General features: G+C 48.3%; 1 protein-coding gene across 1 annotated transcript in view; it reads left to right on the top strand.

The window, feature by feature from the left end:
• Positions 1-25,681, top strand: part of PKD1L1 (polycystin 1 like 1, transient receptor potential channel interacting) — a 901,078-nt gene that overhangs the window by 362,733 nt on the left and 512,664 nt on the right. The window contains exon 22 of the mRNA XM_073549827.1: positions 20,604-20,825. Coding sequence (XP_073405928.1) covers positions 20,604-20,825 — 222 coding nt within the window. The remainder of the gene's footprint in view (positions 1-20,603; positions 20,826-25,681) is intronic.

The following is a 25,681-nucleotide window of genomic DNA, read 5'->3' as shown; positions in this document are numbered from 1 at the left end:
CAGGCAGGAAAATAGTCTGAGCAAACAATGGGGCCCAAACTAACTAGAAAGGAAAGGAAAGGGAAAGACACTGTCTGCAACCTGCAAAAAACCCTACAAAAATAAAGTCCAACACTTCTGATAGCAAAATTAACCCTGAAGTCACTAGACTTCACCCACTATATCAGCACTCTGAAATATTTTGAGACAGAGCAAAAAGAGGCCAAACTAGTAAGGGACAAAAAGCAAATTGGCAAATACAGATAAATAAGAATGGAAATTCAGCACAGCCCCCAGCCGGGGCTGGCTGATCACACAAAAAACTGAATAGACCAACAAAATCAAGTGTGAACATTAGAAGAAAAACTTAGCTTTAGATGACTGGAACAGAGCTGAAAACCAAGAGCTGACAAGCCAGAAGGAATCACCAGCAACTGAATAGGGCGTCGGCTGTCTTAAATCCAATCTGAGACTCCTGAGGTCCAATTGTCATCCTCATTCTCACGTGGCAGATTTCCACCGATCAAATCAGCCTCTCTACCTCCTGTTACCACCAGAGGGAGTCTGGAAGGAGAACTCACAACTGGTGAACCAGAGAATGAACTCACAACAGACTGGTCTGTAGTTGTTTGTGCAGGATGGGTCGAGAGTGGGTTTCTTTAGTAATGGAGTAACAATGGCGTGTTTGAAGGAGGATGGGAAAATGCCTGAGGAGAGGGAGAGATTAAAGATTGCAGTTAGGTGACTTGCGACGACTGGAGAGAGAGATTGGAGGAGATGTGAGGGAATGGGGTCGGTAGTGCATGTGGTCGGACGAGAAGAAGAGAGGAGTCTGGAGACTTCTTCTGTGATGGATCAAATGTGGAAAGTGAGCCAGGGGAGATACAGGAAGGGATGGGAGTCACAGCACTTGGTGGTTGGGAGCAGATTTACTGACAGATATTATCTATTTTTTCTGTGAAGTGGGAGGCCAGGTCATCAGCACAAATGTCTGTGATAGGGGCTTGTGCTTTTGGCCTGAGGAGGGAGTGAAAAGTGTTGAAAAGTTTCTTGGGGTTATTGGCTAGTGAGGAGATCAGGGTGGTAAAGTAGGTCTGTTTGGCAAGGTGATGGGCAGTGTTTTAGGTTCTTAACATAAATTTGAAGTGGATGAAGTCTTCTGGTATGCGGGTTTTTCCTCCATAGGCGTTCAGCACTCCTAGTGCATCACTGGAGAAGTCGAGTTTGCGATGTGAGCCAGGGCTGTTTTACTCTGTGCTTGGAAGTTCTGTGGGTGATCGGAGCTACTAGGTCAAGGGTGCTTCTAGGAGTGTCATTGTAGTGATGAACAGCCAGATTAGGACAGGAAAAAGAGGAGATTGGGGACAATGATGAGTGTAGGGAATCTGAAAGTGTCTGAGGGTTAATGGCTTGTAGATTTCTGATTGTGTGGTAGGTAGGAGTGAGGTGGGGTGGGCAAGGATTTGTGAGCGTGAAGGAGAGTATGTTGTGGTCACAGAGTGGAAGCGGTGAGTTATTTAGGTGGGAGATTGAACAGAGCCGGACAAAGACGAGATCAAGGGTGTTACCGTCCTTGTGTGTCTCAGAGGTTGAAAGCTGCGAGAGTCCTAGAGAGGTGGTTAGTGATTGAAGCTGGGATACAGATATGGAAGTAGGGCTGTTAATGGGGATGTTGAAGTCTCCCAGGATAAGGGTTGGAAGTTCTGAGGACATGAAGTGCAGCAGCCAGGCAGAAAAGTGGTCAAGGAAGTGGGTGGGTAATCCTGGGGGCCGGTATATGACCGCTATTCTGAGGGAGAGGGGACAGAAGAGCCTGATGGTGTGGACCTCAAAAGAAGAGAATGAGAGTGATGGAACTGGGGGGATGACCTGGAAAGTGCATTGTGGGGACACGAGTATGCTGACTCCACCACCAAGTCTTCTGTGGGTCTCGGGGAATGACAGAATTGTAAGCCACCATAGGAAATGGCAGCAGGAGAGACAGTGTCAGATTCCTGAATCCAGGTTTCAGTGAGGGCCAACAGATTAAGAGACTTGTTCATAAAGTAGTTGTGCAGAAAAGGAAGCTTGTTACAAACAGACCGTGGATTCCAGAGGGCACAATTAAAAGATGGAGATGAGTGCAAGTAATATTAATACAATTATTATGTTTTCGATATGAGGTAGGGTAAGGGTTGAGGTTGGAGGATGGTGGACCAGGGTTGGGGGAGATGTCCCCTGAAATCAGTAGGAGTAGGAAAATAAAGAGCAAATAGTTGTTGGAATTGTAAGTAGTTTTTTCTGTGATGTGTTTGGGCAAGATGGGCTGAGGTTTCTCAGGAAGGTGAGGAGTACATGGGAGCTGTACATGGGAGAGGGAAGTATAGAGGGGCTGATGTGTATGAGTCTTGATGGAGGGGGGATGGGGTGATAAATGTGGATGGCAAGGGAGCACAGGAGGATAGAAATAAAGCACATGGCTAGAAGGGAATGCTAAGTGTGGGTTACCTGATTCCTGCCCTATTATCTGCCATGGATAACTGTCGTTTTCTTGATTCTTAGCTTCTGTGATGCTTTGCTTATGGAATGCCTGCGTGCACACAGCAGATAGTTTGTGAATATACTGTATGTAAATACAGTATAGAATGTTTATATATGTGTGTGTGTGTGTGTGTATATATATACAGTGGGGAAAATGAGTATTTGATATACTTCTGAGTGTGCAAGTTGTGCACCTACACCTATGGAGAAGTCTTTAATTTTCTTCAACTCAGAGAGACAGAATCTTGAAAAAAAAGTCGAGAATGTCACACTTTATGATTTTTAGATATTTAATGCAATGAAATGCAAATTAATTATTTGATACAATAGATAAACCGATCTAAATATTTGGAACAGACACCTTTATTTGCAATTACTGAGGTCAGACATTTCCTGTAGCTCTTGACCAAGTTTGCACACACTGCATCAGGGATTTTAGCCTATTCCTCCATACAGATCATCTCCAGATCTTTCAGGTTTCTGGGCTGTCGCTGGGCAACATTGAGTTTTAGTTCCTTCGAAAGATTTTCTATTGGGTTCAGGCCTGAAGACTGGCTATGTCACTCCAGGACCTTGAAATGCTACTTACGGAGCCATTCCTTAGTTGTAATGGCTGTGTGTTTCTGGTCATTGTCATGCTGGAAGACCCATCTACGACCCATCTTCAAAGCTCTTACTGAGGGAAGGAGGTTGTTGGCCAAAATCTTGCGATGCATGACCCCATCCATCCTTCCGTCAATATGGTGCAGTCATCTTTATCCCCTTTGCAGAAAAGCTCCCCCAAAGTTTGATGTTTCCCCCCCCCAGTCTCCACGGTTGGGATGGTGTTCTTGGGGTTGTTCTCATTCTTCTTCGGCCAAACATGGCGAGTGGAGTTAATACCAAAAAGTTCTATTTTGGTCTCATCTGACCACGTGACCTTCTCCCATGCCTCCTCTGGATCATCTAGATAGTCATTGGTGAACTTCAAATGGGCCTGGACATGTGCTGATGTGAGCAGGGGACCTTGCATACCCTGCAAGATTTTTTTCCATGATGGCATATAGTATTACTAAATGTAATGTTTAATGTTATGATCCCACCTCTCAGGTCAGTGACCACATCCTCCAGTGTAGTTATTGGCTGATTCCAGACCTTTCTCAGAATCATCCTTCCCAACAAGGCAAGATCTTGCATGGAGCCTCTGACCGAGGAAGATTAGCAGTCATCTTGTGTTTCTTCCATTTTCTAATAATTGTGCCAACAGTTTTTGCCTTCTTGCCAAGCTGTTTGCCTATTGTTGTCACGGCGCCAGTCCCTGCTCCTGCTTACCTTGCTGCGCCCCCGGTCCGGCGCGCTCCTGCTCCTCAGCGCGCCCGCGCCTGGCCTCCGGCTCCCTCGGCGACGGGTACCAGCACACAGCGTGCGGCCTCCTGGATCATGTGACGCGCTAGCTCTGCCCCCAATATGGCGGCGCCCACCGCTACATATGCCCGGCGCCAGCTCAGGTAAGACACCTGATTATCTTATGCGGTGATGCTGTCTGCTGCGGTGCTCACTGTCCTCAGGCTTTCAGCCTCCAGTCCTGTGCTCCCCTGGCTCTCCAGTCCTGTACCCCACTGGGTCCCTGCCTTGCCCGGTGCCTCGCTTATTGTCCACGTCAGTGCCTTCTCTCTATTTGCCTCAGTCGTCCCTTTGGTTCCGGCTGTTGCTGCTTTATCGCCTGGTGGCCTGTCCCTAACACTGCCTGTATAGGGGGTGGTCCTCACCTGGGCACTCGCCCCCAGGGGCTCTGGAGCCGTGACCCAGAGGGTCCACTTTCAGGTACATCTTTATTTTTCCTCAAACTGTAACAGCTAGAGTTGAGCGACTTTTGGTTTTTTAGGGTCGCGTTTCGTTTCGTGAAACCCGACTTTTCCAAAAGTCGGGTCGAGCAAGATCGTCCGATTATAGGGAAAAGTCGGGGTCGTCCCGAAACACGAAACCCAATGTAAGTCAATGGGGAATAAAAGTCGGCAGTGAGAGGAGGACAGGAAACACACCTACAGTGCCCATTTGAATGCCAAAAGCATCAATTCTTCTTACTTAAGCTTGTCAAACTTAATTAACTTCATAATACAAGTTACGCACTGAAAAATGGGGGTTATTTGGCTAAATTTGTGGGGGGGGGAGGGCTGCCTGCAGGTTTTCATGTGCCCTGGGCGAAAGAGCGCCCCTTTAACACATACCACAACTCATCATGCTCCGATACGGCAGAGAAATAGCGGTATAGTACAATGAAAAATACCTCACTTTTTACATCTCATGACGAGGCCCATCTATTTCTCCATACAAAATCATTGGTCCCATATAATGTTTGAAACAGTATATGATGAGCTCCACATAATGCTACAGTATATGTTGGTCCCCATGGATGAAGCTCCACTGTCTTATGGGCCCAACTAATGCTCCAAACATAATGGGCCCCATTTCTAATGCTCTAGTGTATAATGGGCCCTGTAAATGCTGCTCCAGTGTCTGATGTCCACCTTTGGAATGCTCCAGTGTATGGTGGGCTCCATCTATCATTCTCCAGAGTATAGTGCTCCCCAAAAATTGCTGTCCCAACATAGAAAACAATCAAATAAGTCTCCTCGCTAGGGAATCCCTGTACTTGTCTGGACAGGTGCTGTAGCTTGCTTAACAGCTCGCCAGCCGTTCTCACGCCCAGTATGGATTGCACATGATTGCACAAAGGTTAGAAAGGGTACCGTATCCCTGGATAACATGTATGGATAGCGTACACATTCAAAATATATGTCTATACAGCATGAGGCAGGCTCAGACGGTGTTAGGCCCAGTATGGATTGCACGTCATTGCACAAAGGTTAGAAGGGGTACCGTATCCCCGGATAACATGTATGGATAGCGTACACATTCAAAATATATGTCTATACAGCATGAGGCAGGCTCAGACGGTGTTAGGCCCAGTATGGATTGCACGTCATTGCACAAAGGTTAGAAAGGGTACCGTATCCCCGGATAACATGTATGGATAGCGTACACATTCAAAATATATGTCTATACAGCATGAGGCAGGCTCAGACGGTGTTAGGCCCAGTATGGATTGCACGTCATTGCACAAAGGTTAGAAGGGGTACCGTATCCCCGGATAACATGTATGGATAGCGTACACATTCAAAATATATGTCTATACAGCATGAGGCAGGCTCAGACGGTGTTAGGCCCAGTATGGATTGCACGTCATTGCACAAAGGTTAGAAGGGGTACCGTATCCCCGGATAACATGTATGGATAGCGTACACATTCAAAATATATGTCTATGCATCATGAGGCAGGCTCAGACGGTGTTAGGCCCAGTATGGATTGCACGTCATTGCACAAAGGTTAGAAGGGGTACCGTATCCCCGGATAACATGTATGGATAGCGTACACATTCAAAATATATGTCTATACAGCATGAGGCAGGCTCAGATGGTGTTAGGCCCAGTATGGATTGCACGTGATTGCACAAAGGTTAGAAAGGGTACCGTATCCCTGGATAACATGTATGGATAGCGTACACATTCAAAATATATGTCTATACAGCATGAGGCAGGCTCAGACGGTGTTAGACCCAGTATGGATTGCACGTGATTGCACAAAGGTTAGAAAGGGTACCGTATCCCTGGATAACATGTATGGATAGCGTACACATTCAAAATATATGTCTATACAGCATGAGGCAGGCTCAGACGGTGTTAGGCCCAGTATGGATTGCACGTCATTGCACAAAGGTTAGAAGGGGTACCGTATCCCCGGATAACATGTATGGATAGCGTACACATTCAAAATATATGTCTATACAGCATGAGGCAGGCTCAGACGGTGTTAGGCCCAGTATGGATTGCACGTCATTGCACAAAGGTTAGAAGGGGTACCGTATCCCCGGATAACATGTATGGATAGCGTACACATTCAAAATATATGTCTATACAGCATGAGGCAGGCTCAGACGGTGTTAGGCCCAGTATGGATTGCACGTCATTGCACAAAGGTTAGAAGAGGTACCGTATCCCCAGATAACATGTATGGATAGCGTACACATTCAAAATATATGTCTATACAGCATGAGGCAGGCTCAGACGGTGTTAGGACCAGTATGGATTGCACGTCATTGCACAAAGGTTAGAAGGGGTACCGTATCCCCGGATAACATGTATGGATAGCGTACACATTCAAAATATATGTCTATACAGCATGAGGCAGGCTCAGATGGTGTTAGGCCCAGTATGGATTGCACGTGATTGAACAAAGGTTAGAAAGGGTACCGTATCCCTGGATAACATGTATGGATAGCGTACACATTCAAAATATATGTCTATACAGCATGAGGCAGGCTCAGACGGTGTTAGACCCAGTATGGATTGCACGTGATTGCACAAAGGTTAGAAAGGGTACCGTATCCCTGGATAACATGTATGGATAGCGTACACATTCAAAATATATGTCTATACAGCATGAGGCAGGCTCAGACGGTGTTAGGCCCAGTATGGATTGCACGTCATTGCACAAAGGTTAGAAGGGGTACCGTATCCCCGGATAACATGTATGGATAGCGTACACATTCAAAATATATGTCTATACAGCATGAGGCAGGCTCAGACGGTGTTAGGCCCAGTATGGATTGCACGTCATTGCACAAAGGTTAGAAGGGGTACCGTATCCCCGGATAACATGTATGGATAGCGTACACATTCAAAATATATGTCTATACAGCATGAGGCAGGCTCAGACGGTGTTAGGCCCAGTATGGATTGCACGTCATTGCACAAAGGTTAAAAAGGGTACCGTATCCCTGGATAACATGTATGGATAGCGTACACATTCAAAATATATGTCTCAGGAGGCAGGCTCAGACGGTGTCAGGCACAGTATGGATTTGACGGCCCAGATTACACAGCGGAGGAGCATGGAGAGGTAAAGATTGCAAATGCTGGGGCCCTGGCCAAGCAAGGGGGGCCCACTCGTGGGCGTCGGTACTGGCACTGGGCCCCTCATAGTACAGCGGTGTGTCTGACGGCGGGTGTGCACCACCACCGTCAGAGACACTTGATTGCACTATGAGGGACCCTGTGCCAGTGCCCGCGCCCAAGAGTCGGCCTACCCACCTGTCCAGGGCAACGGCACTCGCACGGTGTCGTGCGCTAGGTGGTGACCCCGGCCATGGGGGGGAGGCAGCACAGTTAGGGAGTTTTAAAAAGTGGCATATGTTGATGTTGGACATTCAACTGATGCAAAAGGCGAAATAGGTGAAGTACCAGGAAGAGGTGGACCAAAGCAAGCCATTTTTCTGTCACCCTATGTGTCATCAGGGGAAGGTGGGACAAAATCCTTGGAAACCCATGCGTGGTTCATTTTAATGAAGGTTAGATCATCCACATTTTGGGTTGACAGACGGGTCCTTTTTTCTGTCAGGATTGATCCAGCTGCACTGAAGACTCTTTCCGATAGCACACTTGCAGCTGGGCAAGCGAGCTCCTGTAAGGCATATTGTGCCAATTCAGGCCAGGTGTCCAGTTTAGCGGCCCAATAGTCAAAGGGGAATGACCTGTGTGGGAGAACATCGATATGGGAGGAAAAGTAGTTTGTAACCATAGTTGACAACTGCTGTCTCCTGTCACTTTCCATCGATGCAGTATTACCAGTTGTGTGAGCGGTATTTGAAAAATCAGTCCACAACATTGTCATGAAACTCCTGTCTCCAACGCCACTTCTGCTGTGTGCACCACGAACACCTCTGCCAAGCTGCCCCTGGCCCGTACGGCTCGTGTGAGAACCATCACCGCTGCTGTGTGCTGGGAATGCCTCAAGCAACCGATTTACCAGAGTTGCTTGTTTATTAGCCAATATTAGGTCAAGGTTCTCCTGTGGCATGATGTTTTGTAATTTGCCTTTATAGCGTGGATCCAGGATGCTGGCCAACCAGTAGTCGTCATCGTTCATCATTTTGGCAATGCGGGGGTCCCTTTTTAGGATCCGCAAGGCATAATCTGACATGTGGGCCAATGTTCCCAGTGTCAATGATGCACTGCGAGTGCTGGGTGGAGGAGCACTTTCTGGCAAATCCACATCCCTCCAGTCACGCACAAACCCTGTACCAGACCTTGCCACGCCAACATTTTCACTTGCCCCATGAGATGCATCCTCCTCCCCTAAGTAATCATCCCCATCATCATCCTCCTCCTCCTCTTCTTCCTCCACCTCGTCCAGGAGAGGTCCCTGAGCAGACAATGGCTGAATGTCATCAAGGATTCCCTCCTCCTCTTCCTCCTCATCAACATTGGCTGCAGACGCCTGCTCCTTAAGGTGCGTCAAAGTTTGCATGAGCAGACGCATAAGTGGGATGCTCATGCTTAGGATGGCGTCATCTGCGCTTACCAGCCGTGTGCATTCCTCAAAACACTGAAGGACTTTACAAAGGTCTTTCAGCTTCGACCACTGCACGCCTGTCAACTCCATGTCTGCTCTCAAAGTGCCTGGCCATGTATCCTCCCACAAATGCATTATGGCCTGCCTCTGCTCGCACAGCCGCTCCACCATGTGCAGGGTGGAGTTCCACCTTGTTGCAATGTCGATAATGAGGCGGTGGTTGGGAAGGTGGAGCAATCGCTGCAGCTTCTGCATACGAACGGAGTGTACAGGTGACCGGCGGATGTGCGCGCACAGTCTTCGCACCTTCTGGAGCAGGGCTGTTAACTCCGGATAATTTTTGAGGAAGCACTGCACCACCAGGTTCAAGGTGTGAGCCAAGCAAGGTATGTGGCTGAGTTTTGAAAGGGCTATGGCTGCCACAAAATTACGGCCGTTATCACTAACTACCTTGCCTGCCTCAAGATGTACACTGCCCAGCCATGACTCAGTTTGTCGCTTCAAGTACTCGGCCAGCACCTCGGCGGTGTGTCTGTCGCCCAAACACATCATCTGCAACACAGCCTGCTGACGCTTTCCACTAGCTGCTCGATAGGGGGACACATCGTGTGCAACAGTGGCAGCTGCAGATGGAGTGCTCGTACGACTGCGCTCTGTGGACGAGCTGTCGCTTCTGGAGGAGAAGGAGGAGGAGGAGGGTCGAACGCCTACAGCCAACTGTTTCCTAGACCGTGGGCTAGGCAGCACTGTCCCACCACCGCTGTCCCCTGTGGACCCTGCATCCACCACATTAACCCAGTGCGCAGTGATGGACACGTAACGGCCCTGGCCATGCCGACTGGACCATGCATCAGTTGTGAGGTGCACCTTTCCGCTCACTGACTGCTTGAGTGCATGGACAATGCGGTCTTTCACATGATGGTGGAGGGCTGGGATGGCTTTGCGAGAGAAGAAGTGGCGACTGGGTAGGTCATAGCGTGGTACTGCATAGGCCATGAGTTCGCGGAAAGCTGTGCTTTCCACCAACCGAAAGGGCATCATCTCAAACGAGATTAGTTTGGCAATGTGGGCGTTCAAACCCAGTGTACGCGGATGAGAGACTGAGTACTTTCTTGACCTACTCATAGTGTCTGGGAGGGTGAGCTGGACTTGAGAGCTGCATATGGTGGAAGTAGCGGTGGACAGGGCGGACTGAGAGAGGGTTGATGATGGTGATGGAGTTGGTGTTCTTTCTGATGGCCTAGAATCAGTCTTTCGTTGATATAACAGTGGGATTCCCTGACTGCTGTGGCCTTGCAACGACACCTCAACATTTGCTGCTGTGCTAACCGGTGGGCTTACAGTGGGGGAAACAATGTAGCGTTGCTGACTACCTTCGTTGTGATCAGTTGCACATGTGGCACTTGAGGTTTGGTGTTGTGTCCACGCTTGCAAGTGCATGCTGGTTAAATGTCTAAGCATGCAACTGGTATTCAAATTTTTCAGATTTTTCCCTCGGCTAAAGGTCTTTGCGCACTTCTTACAGATAACCTTGGCCTGATCATGAGGATTTTGTTCAAAAAACTGCCACACTGCACTCTTCCTACTTTGGCAGACATTTTGCGGCCTAGCACGCTGTGATCTTTTGACCCTCTGGACAAGCTGTCCAGCAACTCTTTTGATGTTTGGAACCTGTCTTTGGAGTGCTCCGGGCCTGCCAGATAACAGCTGTTGCGATGTCGATGTCTGCTGTGGATGCTCCTCATCTGAGCTATTGGAAGCAGCACCCTCTTCCCCCAATGGATGCCAATCTGGGTCAACAACTGGGTCATCCATCACCTCCTCTTCTCTGTCATGTGCACCTTTCTCTGTGTCACCATGTATGGTGGTATAGTGTGCGGGAAGGGGCACCTGAGTCTCATCAGGGTCAAAATCTGGCTCTGTACACTGCGAGGACAATGTAGTGCTCTGAGTGAATGTACCAGCAGAATCATCCATCAGCGGCTGTGCATCAGTGCACTCCATGTCAGATTCATCTTGGCCTGGGTAATTCACCATTTGACTTGATAATCCAGGCATGGTATGTGAAAACGGCTCCATGGAGTAATCAGTAGTATGGCCTGCGTCATCCTTCAATCTTGGTTGGGGTGAAGGACACAAGGAAAGGTGTGGTTCATGAACATGAGCCTCCAATGACGACTCAGTGCTTTTACTTTTTACAACTGAAAAAGAGGAGGCGATAGAGCTGGAGGCTGAGTCAGCAATGTAAGACAAAACTTTTTCCTGATGCTCTGCCTTTAAAAGCGGTTTGCCAACTCCTAGAAAACTAAGCGTTCGAGTCCTTATGTAGCCAGACGATGATGCAGGGTCAGCACCTCCTGCATTCGGTCCTATTTTGCTCTTGCCACTACCATCAGATCCACCACCAACACCATCATTACCAGCTGCCAACCCCCGCCCAATTCCACGGCCTCTTCCACCAGCCTTCCTCATTTTTGGTAGAAATGTAGACAAAATCCAACAAACTATATAGTAATGTAAAACAAGGTACAAGGTGTCTATAGGACAGGGGAGTTTTAGAATTTCTGCACACACTTGTGGACAGTGGACACTTGTGGATTGTGTGCGGCCCACTGATATCTGAGCACTATGTGACACGCTCGATGGCACAGCTGCCTGTGACCAAAGTGACGAGAGGATAATGGAGATTTTGAATCTCTGCGTACACTTGTGGACAGTGGACACTTGTGGATTGTGTGCGGCCCACTGATATCTGAGCGCTATGTGACACGCTCGATGGCACAGCTGCCTGTGACCAAAGTGACGAGAGGATAATGGAGATTTTGAATCTCTGCGTACACTTGTGGACAGTGGACACTTGTGGATTGTGTGCGGCCCACTGATATCTGAGCGCTATGTGACACGCTCGATGGCACAGCTGCCTGTGACCAAAGTGACGAGAGGATAATGGAGATTTTGAATCTCTGCGTACACTTTTGGACACTGGACACTTGTGGATTGTGTGCGGCCCACTGATATCTGAGCGCTATGTGACACGCTCGATGGCACAGCTGCCTGTGACCAAAGTGACGAGAGGATAATGGAGATTTTGAATCTCTGCGTACACTTTTGGACACTGGACACTTGTGGATTGTGTGCGGCCCACTGATATCTGAGCGCTATGTGACACGCTCGATGGCACAGCTGCCTGTGACCAAAGTGACGAGAGGATAATGGAGATTTTGAATCTCTGCGTACACTTGTGGACAGTGGACACTTGTGGATTGTGTGCGGCCCACTGATATCTGAGCGCTATGTGACACGCTCGATGGCACAGCTGCCTGTGACCAAAGTGACGAGAGGATAATGGAGATTTTGAATCTCTGCGTACACTTTTGGACACTGGACACTTGTGGATTGTGTGCGGCCCACTGATATCTGAGCGCTATGTGACACGCTCGATGGCACAGCTGCCTGTGACCAAAGTGACGAGAGGATAATGGAGATTTTGAATCTCTGCGTACACTTTTGGACACTGGACACTTGTGGATTGTGTGCGGCCCACTGATATCTGAGCGCTATGTGACACGCTCGATGGCACAGCTGCCTGTGACCAAAGTGACGAGAGGATAATGGAGATTTTGATTCTCTGCTTACACTTTTGGACACTGGACACTTGTGGATTGTGTGCGACCCACTGATATCTGAGCGCTATGTGACACGCTCGATGGCACAGCTGCCTGTGACCAAAGTGACGAGAGGATAATGGAGATTTTGAATCTCTGCGTACACTTGTGGACAGTGGACACTTGTGGATTGTGTGCGGCCCACTGATATCTGAGCGCTATGTGACACGCTCGATGGCACAGCTGCCTGTGACCAAAGTGACGAGAGGATAATGGAGATTTTGAATCTCTGCGTACACTTTTGGACACTGGACACTTGTGGATTGTGTGCGGCCCACTGATATCTGAGCGCTATGTGACACGCTCGATGGCACAGCTGCCTGTGACCAAAGTGACGAGAGGATAATGGAGATTTTGAATCTCTGCGTACACTTTTGGACACTGGACACTTGTGGATTGTGTGCGGCCCACTGATATCTGAGCGCTATGTGACACGCTCGATGGCACAGCTGCCTGTGACCAAAGTGACGAGAGGATAATGGAGATTTTGAATCTCTGCGTACACTTTTGGACACTGGACACTTGTGGATTGTGTGCGGCCCACTGATATCTGAGCGCTATGTGACACGCTCGATGGCACAGCTGCCTGTGACCAAAGTGACGAGAGGATAATGGAGATTTTGAATCTCTGCGTACACTTGTGGACAGTGGACACTTGTGGATTGTGTGCGGCCCACTGATATCTGAGCGCTATGTGACACGCTCGATGGCACAGCTGCCTGTGACCAAAGTGACGAGAGGATAATGGAGATTTTGAATCTCTGCGTACACTTGTGGACAGTGGACACTTGTGGATTGTGTGCGGCCCACTGATATCTGAGCGCTATGTGACACGCTCGATGGCACAGCTGCCTGTGACCAAAGTGACGAGAGGATAATGGAGATTTTGAATCTCTGCGTACACTTTTGGACACTGGACACTTGTGGATTGTGTGCGGCCCACTGATATCTGAGCGCTATGTGACACGCTCGATGGCACAGCTGCCTGTGACCAAAGTGACGAGAGGATAATGGAGATTTTGAATCTCTGCGTACACTTTTGGACACTGGACACTTGTGGATTGTGTGCGGCCCACTGATATCTGAGCGCTATGTGACACGCTCGATGGCACAGCTGCCTGTGACCAAAGTGACGAGAGGATAATGGAGATTTTGAATCTCTGCGTACACTTTTGGACACTGGACACTTGTGGATTGTGTGCGGCCCACTGATATCTGAGCGCTATGTGACACGCTCGATGGCACAGCTGCCTGTGACCAAAGTGACGAGAGGATAATGGAGATTTTGAATCTCTGCGTACACTTGTGGACAGTGGACACTTGTGGATTGTGTGCGGCCCACTGATATCTGAGCGCTATGTGACACGCTCGATGGCACAGCTGCCTGTGACCAAAGTGACGAGAGGATAATGGAGATTTTGAATCTCTGCGTACACTTGTGGACAGTGGACACTTGTGGATTGTGTGCGGCCCACTGATATCTGAGCGCTATGTGACACGCTCGATGGCACAGCTGCCTGTGACCAAAGTGACGAGAGGATAATGGAGATTTTGAATCTCTGCGTACACTTTTGGACACTGGACACTTGTGGATTGTGTGCGGCCCACTGATATCTGAGCGCTATGTGACACGCTCGATGGCACAGCTGCCTGTGACCAAAGTGACGAGAGGATAATGGAGATTTTGAATCTCTGCGTACACTTTTGGACACTGGACACTTGTGGATTGTGTGCGGCCCACTGATATCTCAGCGCTATGTGACACGCTCGATGGCACAGCTGCCTGTGACCAAAGTGACGAGAGGATAATGGAGATTTTGAATCTCTGCGTACACTTTTGGACACTGGACACTTGTGGATTGTGTGCGGCCCACTGATATCTGAGCGCTATGTGACACACTCGATTGCACAGCTGCCTGTGACCAAAGTGACGAGAGGATAAGGGAGATTGGATTGCTTTTAAAAAAGCAGTTTGCGGAGCAGTGGGTAAACAGCAATGCCAGCGTGTCAGGAAGCCTTAAAAGGCAGCCCAACAACCAACACCACTGATACACCACAATATAGCCTCCCCTTGCACTGCACACACAGTGACTTGTGTGTTGTGCAGGCCAAATCGCTAGCAGCAGAAGCAGTTTTTTTGTCTTCTTCCCTGCCTAACGCTCTCCCTACAGAATCAGCAGCAACCTCTCCCTATACTAAGATCGGCAGAAGTAAGATGGCGGTCGGCGTGCATGCCCTTTTATACCCCCTGTGACGCCCACCAAAGCAAGCCAATCACTTGCATGCCCTTCTGAAAGATGGTGGTGACCCGTGCCTATGTCATCACGTTGCCCACAGTGTCCGTGGATCCTGATTGGCTGAAAAAGAGCGCAAAACAAACTTTTGAAACGCGACTTTGGCGCGTAAGTCGCCGACCTCGTGGCCGACCTCATCCTAGGGTCGGGTTTCGTTTCATGAAACCCGACTTTGCCAAAAGTCGGCGACTTTTGAATTTTTTCGACCCGTTTCGCTCAACTCTAGTAACAGCATAATCAGGCCATGGACCCCGCTGGAGCCACGGCCGCTCAGAAGGAGTTAGTCTTCCTTCGGGAGAATCAGACACGCATGATGTCCTTCATGAAAACTATGGACTCACGTCTTTCCGCCCTCCAGTCCTCTGACCCCAGCAATGCCGCCCAGTTGGCTGGCTTGCAACAGGAATTGGCGCAGCAGCGAGACACCCAGTCGCATATCCTCAGCTACATGGCTTCGGTGGACGGTCGGTTGCTCGCTTTGCACTCGGCCGCATCTGCTCCCCCAGCCGCGGGTTCCCATCCTCCTCCCCGGTTGGCCAAACCACCCCGATATAGCGGAGACGCCAGGTTATGCCGGGGGTTTTTAAATCAGTGCCACCTCTATTTTGAATTACTTCCCCAGCAGTATCCCACTGACCGAGCCAAAGTGGCCTTCATCATTTCTCATCTTGAGGGGGACGCTTTGGCTTGGGTCAATCTGCTCTGGGAACGAGATGATCCAGTAGTTATGCAGCTTTCCGTTTTTCTGGATACGTTTCGTCGAGTTTTTGACGAACCGGGCCGTTTAGCCTCCACCACTGAGGCTTTATTTAACCTATGTCAAGGTTCTTTAACTGTAGGCCAGTATGCTATCCAGTTTAGGACTCTTTCTTCAGACTTAGGTTGGAATAATGAGGCCTTGGTGGGTGCTTTCTGGCGAGGCCTCTCTAGTCGTATAAAGGACGCGCTCGCAGGTCGTGACACCCCAACAGCTCTCGAGAATTTGATCTCCTTAGCTACGCGAATTGACCTCCGCTTTCAAGAACGCTCTAGGGAGAGAAGGGTTTCTCGTCCTTTTTCTTCTGCCTGCAGGCCACCCAGTCCCCGACCCAGGAGTCTCCCTTCACCTCCGATGCCCGAACCGATGCAGGTGGATCGCATGAAGCTCTCAGACCAGCGTCGTAGGGAGAGGAGCCTCCACGGTCAGTGTTTCTACTGTGGTAGCAGTTCCCATCTCATCCAAACTTGTCCAGAACATCCAGAAAACTTCTCCGCCTAGGCCAGGTAAGAGAGGCCTCCCTAGGTGTAGATGCTACCTCTCTCCCCCTCACTTTGTCTGTCCTCTTGCATGTTGGTGGGAAGCAGGCTTCTCTGGTGGCCTATGTGGACTCAGGTGCTGCCGGGAATTTTATTAGGCTAGAGGAGGTTAATAATAAGCTTTCTGTTCCCGTGAGGGCCTTGGAAATACCGCAAGTTCTCGCCTCCATAGACGGTCGGCCCCTGCTGGAGACAGTTACTCTAGTTACTCATGAAGTAGAGTTGCAGGTAGGGGCGCTGCACAAGGAGAGTATTATGTTTTACATCCTAGCAGGTATTTCTCACCCTATTCTGCTTGGTCTTCCTTGGCTGCGCCTCCAAGAGCCCACCTTAGATTGGCATTATGGCAACATTCTGCGCTGGGGGGGGGAGTCTTGTCAGGCTCGGTGTCTGCTGTTGGTGCGCCCCATTGGTGATCCTCGTCCTTTCCTTGTTCCTCATGGATTGCCGCCGGTGTACCATGATTTTTTGGATGTTTTTGACAAGAAAGAGGCTGAGACTCTTCTTCCACACCGTCCCTACGACTGCCCCATTGAGCTCGTTCCTGGTACCATTCCAAATCGTGGTAGGATTTATCCCCTCTCTCCGGCAGAGACCCAAGCCATGTCTGAATACATCCAGGACAACTTGGCCAGAGGCTTCATTCGGAAGTCTTCATCCCCTGCAGGAGCAGGCTTCTTTTTTGTAAAGAAGAAAGATGGGTCCCTGCGCCCGTGCATCGATTATCGTGGCTTGAATCGGATCACTGTGAAGAATAAGTATCCATTGCCACTCATCTCTGAACTTTTTGATCGCTTGAAGGGGGTGCGAGTATTCACCAAGCTTCATCTTCGAGGGGCCTATAACTTGGTTCGCATATGCTCTGGGGTTGAGTGGAAGACTGCGTTTAACACGCGTGATGGTCACTACGAGTATTTGGTTATGCCCTTTGGACTTTGCAATGCACCGGCCGTATTCCAAGAACTCGTCAATGATGTCTTTCGGGATCTCCTCTACTCCTGTGTCATAGTCTACCTAGACGACATCTTGGTCTTCTCTCCTGATCTGACCACACATCGCCGAGATGTTCGCCAAGTCCTTCTACGACTAAGAGAGAACCATCTCTTTGCCAAATTGGAGAAATGCCTCTTTGAGCAAACGTCATTACCTTTTCTTGGTTTCATCGTTTCGAACTCGGGACTAGAGATGGATCCTGAGAAAGTCTCGGCAGTCCTCAATTGGCCACGTCCCTCCGGAGTCAAGGCAATCCAGCGGTTTTTGGGCTTTGCCAATTATTATAGGCAATTTATCCCTCATTTCTCGTCTTTGTCGAAACCCATCTCAGCTCTTGTCCGCAAAGGGGCCGACCCCAATCGCTAGCCCTCTGAAGCAGAGGCTGCTTTCGCGGCCCTGAAACAAGAATTCACTAAGTCTCCAGTACTTCATCGCCCGGATGCCAGCAGGCCATTTATCCTCGAGGTGGACGCATCCTCGGTAGGAGCTGGAGCAGTTCTCCTGCAGAAGTCCTCCTCGGGCCGTACTCTTACCTGCGGATTCTTTTCTAAGGCGTTCTCCGCTCCTGAACGTAACTATGCCATGGGAGATAGGGATCTCTTGGCCATAAAGATGGCTCTTGAAGAATGGCGCCATCTTCTCGAGGGTGCTCTCCATCCGTTCATCATTTTTACGGATCACAAGAATTTGGCCTATCTTCAGTCCGCCCAGAGGCTCAACCCTCGACAGGCCAGATGGTCACTGTTTTTTTGAAAGATTTGTCTTTGAACTCCACTTCCGACATGGGGAGAAGAACATCAAGGCGGATGCTCTTTCACGGTCCTTCATGTCTGTTGACAAGGAGGAGGGTCCAAACCATCTCATTGACCCTGCCAAGATCCTTACCATGGCTCCAGTAGGCCTGGTCTCCCCACCCTCTGGTAAGACCTTTGTTCGGAGTGAAGATAGATTAAAAGTTCTACGCTGGAGTCACTCTTCTAGATTCTCTGGACATGCCGGAATTAACAAGACTCTCTCGCTTGTCTCCCGCCATTACTGGTGGCCTTCGCTTTGCAAGGATGTTCAAGACTTCATTGCTTCCTGTCCTTCTTGCGCCCGGAACAAAGTTCCCCGGCATGCTCCTGCGGGCCTCTTGCATCCGTTACCAGTACCTGCAAACCCATGGACTCATATTGCCATGGATTTCGTCACTGACTTGCCTCCTTCGTCAAGATGTACGGTGATATTGGTGGTCGTGGATCGTTTTTCCAAAATGGCCCACTTCATCGCTCTGCCTGGTCTACCTACCGCTCCCGAGTTGGCAAAGATCTTTTTGCTTCACATTTTTCGCCTTCATGGTTTTCCTCAACATATTGTCTCGGATCGAGGAGTCCAGTTTACATCCCATTTTTGGCAAGCTCTCTGCGGATTACTGAAGATAACATTGAATTTCTCCTCAGCCTATCACCCTCAGTCGAATGGTCAAGTTGAGCGAGTCAATCAAGCCTTAACATCTTACCTTTGACATTTTTCCAATGCTCATCAAGACGACTGGGTCTCTCTCCTTCCTTGGGTGGAATTCGCCTACAACAATCATCCTAGTGAAGCCTCCTCCAAATCTCCCTTTTTTGTGGTTTTTGGTCAACACCCCGGCATTCCTCTTCCTGTGTCCCCCACCTCGGGTGTGCCGGCAGCGGATTCCTTGTCCTTAGACTTCTCTCAGATTTGGAGGGAGACCAAAGTGGCTCTTGAGAGTGCCAGCCTCAGAATGAAACGGTATGCCGACAAGAGACTGCTAGACGTTTCCCCGTATCGCCCTGGGGATAAGGTTTGGTTAGCTTCCCGATATATCAGGTTGAAGATCCCTTCCTACAGGTTAGGTCCACGTTACATTGGTCCCTTTGAGGTCTTAAGTCGGGTCAACAACGTAGCTTACAAGTTGAGGATACCCGCCTCGTTAAGGATTCCCAACACCTTCCATGTGTCTCTCCTTAAACCAGCCGTATTTAACCACTTTCATTCTGCACCTTCTCAAACTTCCCAACCATGTAGTTCGGATAACACCTTTGAGGTGCAAGATATTCTGGCTAGGAAGACTGTGAGAGGAAAGACTCTGTTTTTGGTTGATTGGAAGGGCTTTGGTCCCGAGGAGAGATCATGGGAACCTCAAGAGAATATTGATGCTCCCCGCATCATGAAACGGCTCCTCTCCAACATTAAGAGGAGGGGGCGTAAAGAGGGGGGTACTGTCATGGCGCCAGTCCCTGCTCCTGCTTACCTTGCTGCGCGCTCGGTCCGGCACGCTCCTGCTCCTCAGCGCGCCCCCGCGCCTGGCCTCTGGCTCCCTTGGCGACGGGTACCAGCACACAGCGCGCGGCCTCCTGGATCATGTGATGTGCTAGCTCCGCCCCCAATATGGCGGCGCCCACCGCTATATATGCCCGGCGCCGGCTCAGGTAAGACGCCTGATTATCTTATGCAGTGACGCTGTCTGCTGCGGTGCTCACTGTCCTCCGGCCCCCTCTCGTTCTCTGTCCGTGCTTGTTAGTGCCTTTGCTTTTCCTTGTTCGCTGTCTGCCTTTTCCCGGTCTGCCTTTCCAGTGCTCTGCCTTCCCAGTCTCTCTGAGGCTTTCTTCCCTCTGTCCTGCTCCCTGCTTTCTCCCCTCCGTTTCGGTTACCTGCCGTCCTACTCCTTATTCATCACTGTGCTCCGTTACCTTTCAGCCTCCAGTTCTGTGCTCCCCTGGCTCTCCAGTCCTGTACCCCACTGGGTCCCTGCCTTGCCCGGTGCCTCGCTTATTGTCCACGTCAGTGCCTTCTTTCTATTTGCCTCAGTCGTCCCTTTGGTTCCGGCTGTTGCGGCTCTATCCCCTGGTGGCCTGTCCCTAACACTCCCTGTATAGGGGGTGGTCCTCACCTGGGCACTCGCCCCCGGGGGCTCTGGAGCCGTGACCCAGAGGGTCCACTTTCAGTTACATCTTTATTTCTCCTCCAACCGTAACAGCTGTCCTGTAGCCCATCCCAGCCTTCTGCAGGTCTACAATTTTGTTTCCAGTGTCCTTAGACAGCTCTTTGGTCTTGGCCATGGTGGACAGGTTGGGGTGTAATTGTTTGAGTGTTTGCACAGGTGTCCTTTATACTGGTAAAAAGTTCAAACAGATGCAATTAATATAGGTAATGAGAGCAGAGTAGAAGACTTCTTAAAGAAAAATTGACAGGTCTGTGAGAGACAGATGGCTAAAAATTACAGACCTATCCATTCTTTGTAGGTGGGAAAACTTTCAAAATCAGCAGTATATCAAATGCTTATTTTCCCCACTGTATATATACAGTACTTAAGGGTTGGGTCCCACATTGAATTTCACCCAAATAAATAATTTGTCTAAAACCATTCCTATTGAGAGGCATGACATAAGCCTTTTATAATTCTTATAATTTTACTATATGACAATTTAATAATAAATAATATCAGTTTTCATATTTTAAGGTTCCATTGGAGCTGTGCTACAGTGTCTACACACGAGCATTTATGCTTTAAGTCAAGTGTGCCAAACCCCCTCCATAGAATGGATGCTGTTATCACTTTCCCAACTGCTCTACTTAACGACAGATGTGATCAGTTTCATTTTACCTTATTTGTGTCTAATGGAGATCGCAAATCATCAAATGCTGAAACATTTTTATCCATCAGTCACAACACTAACTTTAGGTAAGTAAGGATTCAATACAAAACATGTGTACTGTGTTTTTTCATTAATATTTGTTTGTTTCTCTTGTAACTGAAACCTGGATCCAGCAGTCAAACCACCGCTGCTGCTCTTTCATAAGGTGGACTACACTTCTCTCATACCCCAAGATCGGACAACAGAGCAGGTGGGGGCGTTGGTCTGCTCCTATCAGCCAAATGTACCTTTTAGGTTATCCCTCAAGTACCCTCACTTGTCTTCCCTTCTGTTGAGATTCATGCTGTCAGATTCTTCATCCCCTTCTCCATGTGAGTGGCAGTGGTGTATTGTCCTCCAGGCCCCTCCCATCAGTTCCAGAATCGCTTTGCCACCTGGCTTCCACACTTTCTCTCCTGTGATATCCCCACCCTCATCATGGGTGATTTAAATATACCAATTACTTTTCCCCTCTCCACATCTGCTACTCACCTTTTATCTCTAACCTCCTCTTTCGACCTTTAGCTTACTAACTCTCCAATGCATGAAGACGGAAACTCCCTCGACTTGGTCTTCTCCCGACTTTGCTCGGTGGATGACTTCACAAACACCCCTCTCCCACTCTCTGACATCAACCTTCTTTCATTCTCTATCAAGAACTGCCATCCCACTCAGGTCACCCCTACTTTCCACACTTATAGAAATATACAGGCCATTAACACGCAGAAACTTATGAAGAATTTGCAGTCTTCATTGGCCCCTATCTCCTCCCTCTCATGTCCTGATTCTGCACTGAAGCATTACAATGAAACATTCAATTTGCCCTGGATCAAACTGCACCTCCTATACATAGAACAACATGGCACACATGGTGACAACCCTGGCACACGCTGCAATCACGTTTCCTGCAGCAATGCTCCAGTTGCACCGAACATCTGTGAAGAAAATCCAATCTACCCAAAGATTTCATCCATTATAAATTTATGCTTAAAACATACAACACTGCCCTTCACCTCTCCAAAGAAACCTATTTCAACACCCTTATCACTTCACTATCCAATAACCCGAAACGTCTCTTTGACACTTTTCATTCTCTATTCAACCCAAGAGTGCAGTCCCCAACCACAGATCTCCGCGCTGACGATCTGGCCAATTATTTCAAAGAAAAAATTGACCATATCCGACAGGAAATTATCTCCCAATCCTCTCATACCATGCATTTTCCTCCCTCCCCCCCTGCATCTAGCTCACTCTCTGACTTTGAACCAGTCACAGAAGAAGACGTTATCAGGCTCCTTGCATCTTCTCGCCCGACCACTTGCAGCAGTGACCCCATTCCGTCACATCTACTCCAGTCCCTTTCCCCTACTGTCACCACTCACCTAGCAAAAATATTCAACCTCTCTCTCTTCTGGTATCTTTTCCTCCTCATTTAAGCATGCCATCATACATCCATTACTTAAAAAACCATCCCTCGACCAAAACTGTGCCGCTAAATATAGACCTATCTCTAATCTTCCCTTCATCTCTAAACTCCTGGAACGCCTGGTTCACTCTTGTCTTATCCGCTATCTCTCAGATAACTCTCTTCTCGACCCTCTACAATCCGGTTTCTACTCTTTAAACTCTACTAAAACTGCCCTTATTAAAGTCTCTAATGATCTACTAACAGCTACATCTATTGCTCACTACTCCATGCAATTCTATTGGATCTCTCTGCAGCATTCGACACTGTGGGTCATCAGCTCCTCCTCACTATGCTCCGCTCCATCGGCCTCAAGGACACCATTTCCCTCTTTGCTTTCTGACCGCTCCTTCACTGTAACTTTTGCTAGCTCCTCCTCCTCTCATCTTCTTCTTACTGTTGGGGTTCCTCAAGGATCGGTTCTAGGCCCCCTTCTCTTCTCTTTGTATACTGCCCCTATTCATCAAACAATTAGTAGATTTGGTTTCCAGTACCATCTCTATGCTGATGACACCCAATTATGCACTTCTTCTCCTGATATCATGCCTGCCTTTTTAGAAAACACCAGTGATTGTCTTACCACTGTCTCTAGCATCATGTCCTCCCTCCTCCCTGTTTTTACTAACATCATGTCCTCCCTCCTCCCTGTATTTACTAAAAGAATGTATTCACGGAAAAAACTGGCGTAGACTCCCACGCAATTTTCTGTGCCAGAGAGGGAAAGCCAGTGACTGAGGGCAGATATTAATAACCTAGAAAGGGACACGGCTCAAAAAATCTGCCACCAGCCACCCAAGAAAAGACACATCTGTAAGATGCTCCAATTCTGGCACTTAGCCTCTCTCTTCCCACTGCCATGTAACGGTGGCATATGGGGTAATAAGGAGTTAATGTCACCGTTGTATTGTAAGGTGACATTAAGCCTGGCTTGGTAATGGACAGGTGTCAATAAGTGACCTATTCATTGCTAATCCTAAAGTTTTTAAAGGGATAAAAAAACAGAATAAAGTATTTTAATGAAATGAAAGAACACACAGTTTTGCCATCTTTATTCTTTTGCTAATCCAAATGATGCCCTCGATCTCCTGTAATAAAAAGTAAAAAAACAGCAATATACCATACCTGTCCGGCGAACAGTCCCACGGCATAATCCATATCTGGGGGTTAAATAGTTTACAACTGGGAGCGGTGCTAATGTTCCCGCCCCGGCTGTAAACCACTCAAGAATGAATGAGAAGCTGCCGGTGTCAGCATCAGTGGTGTCAGCGCAGCCTCCCAGCCTGACCTGAGGTGAACTCTTGAGCATGGGAAAGTGAAAGCTCATTTTCCCACTCTGCCGAGTTCATCACAGGTCAGGCTGTGAGTCTGCTCAGCATCAGTGATGTCAGCGCTAGTCACTGATTCTGCACAGACTCACAGACTGACCTGCGATGAACTCGACAGTGTTGGAAAATGAACTGTCACTTACCCATGCTCAAGAGTTCACCTCGGGTCAGGCTAGGAGGCTGCGCTGATGTCACTGATGCTGATGCCGGCAGCTTCTAGCATTATCACCGCTTCCGGTTGTAAACTATTTAACCCCCAGACATCGTTTGGATTAGCAAAAGAATAAAGATGGCAAAATTGTGTGTTCTTTCATTTCATTTAAATACTTTATTCTGTTTTTATAACCTTTTACAAACATTAGGATTAGTAATTGATAGGTGACTTATTGACACCTCTCCATTACCAAGCCAGGCTTAATGTCACCTTACAATACAAAGGTGACATTAACTCCTTATTACCCTATATGCCACCACTACAGGGCAATGGGAAGAGAGAGGCTAAGTGCCGGAATTGGCGCAACATAAAGATGCGCCTTTTCTGGGGTGGCTGGGGGCAGATTTTTTGTAGCCGGGGGGGCAATAACCATGGTCCCTTTCTAGGCTATTAATATCTGCCCTCAGTCATCCTCTCTGGCGCAGAAAATTGTGTGGGAGCCCACACCATTTTTTTTTCTGTGAATACATTCGTTTAGTAAATACATACAGGTCCCAAATTTTACACACACATACTGAAGTCCTATGGGCAGCCAGGGTCTTCTTCTAGGAGAAAATGGTGGGCACATGCTCAGTGCACCCGTCGATATCTGCCGGCCAGCACCCGGCAACAAAAGGATGTTTTTCCTATTGGTTCATTTTTATCACTGTGATCACAGTGATCAAAATAAAAATAGTAAATCAAACCCCCTTTTATCACCCCCTTAGTTAGGGAAAAATATTAAAACTAAAAAAAGTATTTATTTCCATTTTCACTTTAGGGTTAGAGTTGGGCTAAAGTGAGTTGGTCTAAAGTGAGTCAGGCAAAATTGAGTTGGGCTAAAGTGAGTTGGGGCTAAAGTTAGGGTTAAGGTTGGGGCTAGGGTTGGGATTAGGGTTGAGGTTAGTGTTATGGTTAGGGTTGGGATTAGGGGTGTGTTGGTGTTAGGTTTGTGGTTAGGGCTATGGTTAGGGTTGGGATTTGGGTTAGGGGTGTGTTAGGGTTATGGTTAGGGTTGGGATTAGGATTAGGGGTGTGTTAGGCTTAGGGTTGGGGTTAGGGTTGGGATTAAGGTTAGAGGTGTGTTGTGTTTAGGGTTGTGGTTAAGGTTGGGATTTAGGTTAAGGGTGTGTTGAGGTTAGGGTTGTGGTTAGGGTTATGGCTAGGGTTGGGATTAGGGTTAGGGGTGTGTTGGGGTTAGGGTTGCAGTTAGAATTGGGGGGTTTCCACTGTTTAGGCACATCAGGAGCTCTTCAAATGCGACATGGTGTCCTATCTCAATTCCAGCCAATTTTGAGTTGAAAAAGTCAAACGGTGCTCCTTCCCATCCGAGCTCTGCCGTGTGCACAAACAGTGGTTTACCCCCACATATGGGGTATCGACATACTCGGGACAAATTGCACAACAACTTTGGTGGTCTAATTTCTCCTGTTACCTTTGGGAAAATAAAAATTTGTGGGCGAGCAGATCATTTTTGTGGAAAATATATGATTTTATATTTTCACAGCTCTTTGTTATAAACTTCTGTGTGGCACTTTGGGGTTCAAAGTGTTCACCATACAATTAGATAAGTTTCTTGGGGGTCTAGTTTCCAAAATAGTGTCACTTGTTGGCGGTTTCCACTGTTTAGGCGCATCAGGGGCTCTCCAAACGCGACATGGTGTCCGATCTCAATTCCAGCAAATTTTGCGTTGGAAAAGTCACAGCGCTCCTTCCCTTCCGAGCTCTGCTGTGCGCTCAAACAGTGGTTTACCCTGACATATGGGGTATCAGCGTATTCAGGCGAAATTGCACAACAAATTTTATGGTCCATTTTCTCTTTTTACACTTAAGAAAATGAAAAATATTTGTTCTGAAGTAAAATGTTTGTGGAAAAAAAGTTAAATGTTAACTTTTTCCTTCCACATTGCTGCAGTTCCT

Source organism: Dendrobates tinctorius, unplaced genomic scaffold, assembly GCF_039654945.1.
Source record: "Dendrobates tinctorius isolate UK_male_01 unplaced genomic scaffold, ASM3965494v1 ptg000162l, whole genome shotgun sequence".
Lineage (NCBI taxonomy): Eukaryota > Metazoa > Chordata > Amphibia > Anura > Dendrobatidae > Dendrobates > Dendrobates tinctorius.
The sequence above is the reverse complement of the archived record's forward strand: the minus strand, read 5'-3'. Positions and strand labels throughout refer to the sequence as shown.